The sequence below is a fragment of the Pagrus pagrus genome, assembly GCF_965226575.1.
Source record: "Pagrus pagrus genome assembly, chromosome: 3".
In the NCBI taxonomy this organism is placed as follows: domain Eukaryota; kingdom Metazoa; phylum Chordata; class Actinopteri; order Spariformes; family Sparidae; genus Pagrus; species Pagrus pagrus.
Window position 1 is genome coordinate 5,412,708 of NC_140187.1, and position 8,370 is coordinate 5,421,077.

At 41.9% G+C, this 8,370-nt stretch overlaps 1 protein-coding gene across 1 annotated transcript; it reads left to right on the forward strand.

The window, feature by feature from the left end:
* Nucleotides 1–37: 37 nt before the first annotated feature.
* On the forward strand, nucleotides 38–7,654 carry psmf1 (proteasome inhibitor subunit 1). Its single transcript, XM_084348641.1, has 7 exons — nucleotides 38–273; nucleotides 1,100–1,252; nucleotides 2,255–2,337; nucleotides 2,782–2,976; nucleotides 5,449–5,505; nucleotides 6,544–6,705; nucleotides 6,917–7,654. Exons 1-7 carry the CDS (start codon nucleotides 145–147, stop codon nucleotides 6,966–6,968), a joined length of 831 nt encoding a protein of 276 aa, XP_084204767.1. The 5' UTR covers nucleotides 38–144; the 3' UTR covers nucleotides 6,969–7,654.
* Nucleotides 7,655–8,370: the final 716 nt, after the last annotated feature.

The following is an 8,370-nucleotide window of genomic DNA, read 5'->3' on the forward strand; positions in this document are numbered from 1 at the left end:
TACTTTCATTTATGCTTTTACATTGAAAGGCTCGGACCGGAAGCCGCTCTTGTTGCTGTGAAGCTGACGTCGTGCAGCCGTCAAGACTTTCGTTTTCATTTCTCGCCTAGAAACTGACTTGATGTTGTGATAGATTAAAGAAACATGGCAGGCTTAGAGGTGTTGTATACCTGTGTCTCCGGCAGCATTAGCTGTCCACAGGACGCCGTGGTGTGTTTCGTCCACTGGGACATGATAAAGAGTGGATACAGGTGCATCGGGTCCGGAGACGAGGTGAGTTAAATTAGCTAACATCAACTAGCTAACACAATCTAACGTTATGTTAACGCTGGTAAATAAGGTTATCTGATGTCATGTCTTGAAGACATCACACCAAACGGTTCAACATCCAACAGTTTAAAGCTACTTTGATTGCAGTAATTATTTCTTTGGGAGAAATGTAGTTAACATAATGATGATTTATGTATCAACTCTAACTTAGACAAACGGTTTTCCATTGCTCGCTTTATGATACAATTCATATTGAAAGGGTCATGGGATTAACAGAAGCTAAGATTTCCAGTACAATACCTGCAGCTTTTTGAATTAGATATAAGCCGAATTGAAGATTGGTTCTTAATTGCTGAGGTTAAAGATGTTGGGTCTATTTCTACCGAGGTTATTGACCTGTGCTTTTCAAGAAGAAATGAAACTGTCAGTTTTTCAAATGGAATTCTGTCCTCGCTAACTTGACTCCGCCTGCTCCGTTTAAATTAGCGTTAGCTTCCTAAAGGGGGCATGATATGTATCGTTTACTGTCGTCCAGTGTACTGTAATGGTATGACAAACATAGTTGAGCTTTTCATCACTGAGATTTGGTATTTATTGCTGAACCAACCAGCAGTTGTTTTACGATAAAGATCCAATAACGACCTCTAAAAACTGTCATGTCATGTTTAGCTAGCTAACACAGTGTTGTGCCACTTGGGACTAGTGACACTGTAACACCACGTTGGTTTGGTCACAGAGGAATCCTGATGAGTTTGTTCTCACATTGTTTTGATGCACACCCTGTTTCTTTTGCTGTTACACCCTCTCTCTCTTTTATTCCCTCCTCCAGCCCTGCAGCAGTGACAAGAAGTCAGAGCTGCTGCCTGCTGACTGGAGCAGCAACAAGGAATTGTACAGTCTGAGATATAAAACCAAAGATGGTGACATCCAATTCCTGCTCAAAGCCATCGTTGTCGACTCCATCTTGATCTTCAACCTGATGGTAGGGTACACAGGGAAATGTGCACAATGTGAACTCCACCTGGAGCGGACTCTGTTTTGTACAGAGAGACAACAAGCTTAAGTGATTGAATGATTAATGTATTTGCATGGGGCAAATATGTATCATAAACTGATGCAACACACCACGGCATTTAAAACACATACAACTTAACAACAAACGCACAAAAAACAATCATGAACTCCATAGCTGCCAACATGAAAATGCAGACACACAATATAAAACACAGTACAGTAAACTGTAGACTGATCGCCGGAAACTGTTTCAGTTTGGGTTTAAAGTGATCCCAGTCAGGACCTAGTTTGAGGTCTGCAGGTAAAGAATTCCACATGTTGAACTGAAAAAGCTGTTTGTCCAAACCATCGGATGCTTCTTATTGTTACTCCAAAAAAAACAACTTTATTTTGAGAAAAACAAAGAGTTGAGAACAACAAAAAGCCCCCAGACTCTCCAAAGCATTGGCCTCTGCACTACAAGCTATGTCTAGAGCCAAATCTCTATAACTGTAGTTGAACGCTGATGGATTACGTACACGTCCTTCAGACAAATCTACCTCTGTTGACCTGTGATGTTACATTATTCTTTACTTGGTCTGTATTCTCAACACACCTCAGCTGGGTCTGGCTGTGGAAGAGTGTGTTTGTCCATGCATTGAAAACAAAACAAATGCAATGACCTGTATAAACATAGCTTACTCGAGTGTTTGGCCTTTTCTGGTTGCACTGATCACTGGAGGTCAGCAACAACAGAATTTTCAGATATTAAGAGTCTCGTGTTATCACATGTTCAGTTCACCGGCCTGATATGTGATCAGACTTCAGTGATTATTTTTAGCTCAGTAGGTTACGTGCTCCTTCACATGTCACTCTGCCTTCATTAAATCTGGGTTTTTTTTAAGAAACAAATACATTACAGGTATTCGATCTTTTGCCAGTGTGTTTCTGTCTTTTAACGCTTGTACTCTGTTTGTGTTTGTGTGTGAAGAACTCCAGCTCACAGCAGGTGTCAGACTTGACGGTGAACGTCAGCGATCATGTGGATGCTGACAAGTTGCAGACGTTTGACAGGTTGGTGTGAGGTTCTTTTGATTCTCTCACCTCAAAAAATGTTTGTAATTTTGCACCTGAAACACGGTCAGGTTCACAAACACAGTTATTTGAGGAAGTTACTGTATGCATATAATTGTTTTCTAAGATGAGACCTAGTTATCGTTTATCATCAGTTATCAGTTATCATGACTGTTCTGCTCAAGTTTGTCTTCTGCCATTTTGATTGTGATGCTTGCTGTTATTTTATGACAGTCTACATTGAACATAAACAGTCTAGTGAAGAAATTATGTCTCCGCCACTTGATGCCAGTTGGCTGTAGTTTTATATTTTTGGTTATACCTGTTTTCCTTAACACAATGCTCCATTTCCAACTACCAGGAAATACAGGACACTTGTACCATTAGAGACTTGGTCAGCTTTATTTCGATAAACGAAGTTAAAACCAAGCGATTTTTCTGCAGTGTGTTCAAGGATACAGACGGATTGTCAGAGAAGGTGAGGACTCAGCTGCTGCCCTCCCAGGACAGATCGTCCGGACAGAGGGCAGAGACGAAGAGCCGTAGGGAGGAGGAGGAGGAGCGGAGACGAAGAGGAGAAGACAGCGACCCCCTCCGCATCCCCCACAGACATCCTCGACAGGGAACACAGCCACACTGGTAGGAAATCGCACAAAGCTGTTCGTCTTCATGCCAAAAATCTTAAACTACAAACCAATTACTGCAATTACTTTTAATTGTGCGATCTCCCTGTAAAAATAAACAATAAAAACTAAAAAAGTCATTAGTTTGCCTATAAGCACAAACAGCTTTTAAAGTAGAGACAGCTCTGCTTCGCCACAGCGATGCTATTAATTTACAGTTGGGTCACATTGGACTGAATACTGAAACTGTAAAATATATTGACAGAAATGCATTACCCTGACATTCAATAAGGTATTGTGTGTCCGTGTAGTCCACCTTGAGGGAGGCAGATTAAAAGGACACTTATCAACCATATTTATTTAATAATTTCTATATAATGACGCCGATCGTAGAACCACAGGAACATAACGATGGTTTGTCTGACAAGCCATCGGACTTCCTTATAGCTAAAGTGCAATAAGTTATTCTCATTCTAAAGACTTAGAATTTGCATGTATAAAGGGAATAAAGGGAATAAAGGGGCTGCTTTTTGGCTGCTCTTTTCTACGCTCATCTCCCTGTCAGGACATCATGAGGCGTCCCTGATGCGGCGTCAGTTGCTGTCCACTATGATACACAACAAATATACGATATAAAACAATCTGTGGGCATTTCCGTTCCCGACACCCTACGCCTGACATGTCAGGCTGTTATTGTGCAGTTTGAAGCCAGAACACAACAAAACACATGAAGGGCTTGATTTAAAAGTGGACTCCTGTGTGTAAACCACACACACACACACATGCTCACAAATACACTACCATCTCACACACACACACACACACACACACAAACCTTGGATGTGCTGAGTTTGTGCTTTGTAGAAAGTCTAGACAGAGAAGCTTCTGGTCGACTACAACAGCAGAGAGTGAATGAGGGCAGAGCTTGGCTTGTGTGTGTGTGTGTGTGTGTGTGTGTGTGTGTGTGTGTGTGTGTGTGTGTGTGGAAGAGAGAGAGAGAGCTTCAGGACAGAGTCAACTTTTCACTCCTTGTCACATCTGCCTCCTCTCTACTCTCTCCCCTCCTCCTCCTCCGCCTCCTCCTCCTCCCCCGTCCTCTTAGCTGTGACCCGATCAGATGAGATGTGAGGTGATGTCAGCACTTTATCGACCTCGCTGCTGTCGCCTCCTTGTCCCCACAGAGACAGCGAGAGCCAGAGAGGGGAGGGAGGGAGATGAGGATGAGATCAAAACAATGACAGATGGAGAGAGAGTAAACCAAAATCTGAGAGTGAGAGAAAAGACGTAAAGGGAGAGAAAAATAAGGAAAACAGATAAGTGGAAGAGGTGACGTGAAGGAGATGCAGAGAGACGAGGAATGATGAATGAGAAAGCAGAAATGGAGTCAGTGCTGCAGAAAGTGTTGGAAGGAGAGAGGAGGAGGAGGAGGCTGGAAAGATGAGAGTGTAGAGGAAGAGGAAGCACAGCGTAGAGGAGATGGAGATGACAGGAATGATCCAGAACAGCAGAACAGATTTATAATTTAAGAAACACACAAAAGATGAAGGAGCCCACAGTGTGCTGCACCACCAGAAAGCCAGTGTGTGTTATTCACTCTGAATAATTATGATTACTAATGGGATAACTGGGATTAAGAGTGGGATAAGTGATGTATAATGTAGAGCTTTAATTAAATTTTAGTGATCTGTGTGTAGATTCTGGTTCAGCACAGAGTCTAAGATGAAAAGAGAATTAACAGGACGAATTAAAGGGACGCGACTCACGATTATCTTCATTAATAATTCATCTTTTTCAGTTAAACATGTGGTCAATAAAATTAAATGAACAGTAAAAATTAAATCATTCAAATGTCAGATTATCATCACATAAGACAAGAATGTTGAAGGGAAATTACAGCATTTTAAACGTGGGTCTGATATTCACATATTTGGTTTGTAAATGATTCATACTTACCAAAAGTTTAGGAGTGCAGCAGATCGCCTCAGCTGGCCGCCGCGACACGACTGCAGCTCAAGTCCTCTGGGGCAACTCCGACAATCAAAGTGACGTCAACTGAAAGTGCTTGTTTTTTATCACTCAAAGACTCGTTATTCTAAATGTCTGACATTATAGAAACAGAGAGAGACCTTTTCGTTAAATGATGGAGTCGTTTTTGTAACCAGAAGTCTCACTGAAATCTCGCGAGAGGTGAGATGAGTTACAGCTGTCGCCTCGTCTGGATCGTCAGTTAAAAAATTGAGGCATGATTTAGGGCATTCTTGCTGCCAGTTCCTCGAGGTAAACACCAAACTCCTCTCTGCTACTCTGACCCACATCCACAGTCGTCTTCCTGCAACAACTCAAGTCTCACGATCAAACAACGTTATTCAGCATGTACAAACTGCTTTTGATGTTTTACAATCTGATGCTATTAAAGATGGTGTGTGTGTGTGTGTGTGTGTGTGTGTGTGTGTGTTTGCGCGTGTGTGTGTGTGTGTTTGTGTTTCAGGCCCGACCCCATGATTCCCCCCTTCGCAGCAGGAGGAGCAGATCTGGATCCGTTCGGGTGAGTCCGTCTCTCTCCATCATCATAAATCCTACAAATTAATTTTATGGAAATTATTTTCAGATATAGATTGAAGCATCGGTGTGTGTGTGGTTGTGTGTGTGTGTGTGTGTGTGTGTGTGTGTGCACGCTTTTGTTCTAATCTGGGATTTTGGGGATGAACAGTCGGTCTACGCAGTAACAGACAGACAGCAGAGGATTACTGGTGTTTGTCCAGAATCTCCTAACAACAAAAATCAGATCTTCAGGCCGGATGAGAAGCAGCGAGTCAGTTCAGTTGTAGTCGTTCCCTCCAACAGGACTTCCTCACTGAAATGTCCTGCGGGAGTTCACAGCTCAAACTGATTGTTTGCATTTCTTTACCTTGATAAGTCAGGGCTGGGCGATACGGCCTTTAACGAACCGTTCGCCCAAAAATTATCATTATCATTATCTAGTCACTCTCATGTTGAAGTCTCTTCTGTACCTGTTTTCTTTCTCGCCTCATCTCGTTGATTCCTCTCTTTTGTCTCCTCTCTACTTGTCTCCTTGTTGCCTCTCTCCTCATCTCTTTGTCTCTTCTTTTTTTGTCTCCTCTCTCCTCTTCCCCCATCTCCTCACTTCCCCTTATCCTTGTCTACTGTCTCCTTGCCTCCTCTCTCCTCGTCTCCTTTTCTCTTGTCGTCTGAGTCATCGTGTCCTCTCTCCCCGTCTCCTTCTTTCTCGTCTTCTCGCTCCTTGTCTCTTCTCTCCTTTTCCCCTGCCTCCTTTCTCCTGTCTCGTTGTCTCCTCTCTCCTCATCTTCCTTTTCCTCATACTCATCTCTCCTTGTTCTTATTCTCTCCTTGTGCTTATTCTCCTTAACTCCTCTCCCCTTGTGTCCTTGTGTCCTTGTCTCCTTACAAATTAAAACTGGTTTGAACTTTTGAGGATTATCAGCATCATGCCAAATATCAAAACACCCTTAAAACTGAATTTACAAGAGGAAATATTGAGTGAAAGTACAGATTAAATACACTTTTCCCTCTCCTCACTCTTCTTCTCCTCGCCCCGCCTCAGGTCTCGCGGCGGTGGCGGGATGATAGTCGACCCGTTGAGGTCGGGTTATCCTCGCTCTGGTTTTGACCCGTCTAGCGGGATCCCAGACATTCTGCCTCCTGGAGCTGTTCCCCCGGGGGCTCGCTTTGACCCATTTGGACCAGTCGGACGACGCAGACCAGGGTGAGACACACAGACATATGCCTCGGTCCTATTAAAGGAAAAGTTCACAGTTTTCAAGTCTTAAACATTATATTGTTTCGTGGATCTTTTATTTAACGGGGTCGTTGTCCAGGAAGAGAAAGAAAATCTCAGTTCTGTTCTGGTGTTTTGGGCCTTTTTTGGGGACACAGTGGGAGAAACATGATGACAGTTCTGTGTTTTTTTTTTTCAGGCCGGATCCAGACCACATGCCCCCACCTGGCTATGACGACATGTTCATGTAGTGCCCATCGGCGTCTCCTGCTTTTCTACTTCCTTTTTGCTACATCCTGTTCTCTAACCAATAAGAGCCAGGGGGGAAGTTCTCACCTGGTTTAGATGTTTGCCTTTTTAATTTCTCCTGTTTTTGAGAAAGAGGCTTTGTTTTCTAGTTGTTCATTTCACATAACTAATGTAAAACTCATGCGTAGAACTCATAAAGAAGTACCCGACCATCGGTGTATAATTAGGCTTTTGAGCTGTAGCGCCGAGAGACGTTCAGTTTGCAGCAACGGAAGAAAAGCTGATTTATTTTGGACAAGTTCAAAAAAAACTCAAAGATGGAAACGCTCACACTAGACTATACTGACTGATTCCTCATAATCTCTTTTGTTTACTGACACCTGAAACGTTTGTTAATACATTTGTCAGCTGTGCGCAGGGAGCGTTAGCGGGTCTTTCCTTTGCTTCCGAAACGATAGGAAAAAAAGTCAGTTAAGATTCTCATCATCCCATAAAACTGCATCTTGTAGTCATAATTTATTCATGAAGAAAAAAACCTCTTGTATTGCTGTTGTGGCTACATTAGAAAAGCTTTATATTAGGCTTTTTACAGTTGTTTTTTGTTTGGATTGTTGTTGATTAACCAACTGAATTGATACAAAAAAAAGTATTTCATGCCAAAAAAGTCTAATAAAAATCTCAGACTTTATATTTTGTTTGCTGTCGAGTGTTTTCCTGAAAATTCAATGTTTATACTGAGGGTGGAGGAGCTAAAGCCTGTTCTGACAAATGGTTTCAGTTTTTTAAATGTTTTAAGTCTCGCGTGAAAATCACAAGAGTTTAGATGATTTTATGAAGTTCAGACTGAAAAGTGAAGCCAATTTTCAACGTATGTCATCACTTGACTTAAAACTTTAAACAATTTTATATCTCCACAAATATGTTTCTCATCAAACTAAATCTGCAAAGTAACTTTTAACTAAAATTCTCAAATAAATGTAGTTGAGTAAAAAGTACAATATTTGCCTCTGAATTGTAGCTGAGTGGAGCAGGAAATGGAAATACTCAAGTAAAGTATAAGTACTTAAGTACAGCACTTGAGTATTTGCTGAAGGTCCTTTAACAAACAAAATGCTGCGTTTTCTGTTCACTGAATAATGAAAAAGAATTTCAACCCGTTTCCCCTAATTTCAACCTTTTTTACAATTCAAACAAAGATTTTAGGGAGAGGATTATTTTTAATCTTCTTTTCTTAAATTTTGGTGGATTTGTCCTTTAAGACTCAGACCTGCAGCGGTGGCAGCAGACTGTGATGATCTGTATGTCTGCACCGAAGGTACCGTGGGAGGATAAGCCAGCGAGCATTGGCAATACTTATGTAAATAAGTGTGTGTGTGTGTGTGTGTGTGTGTTGCCTCATTGTCA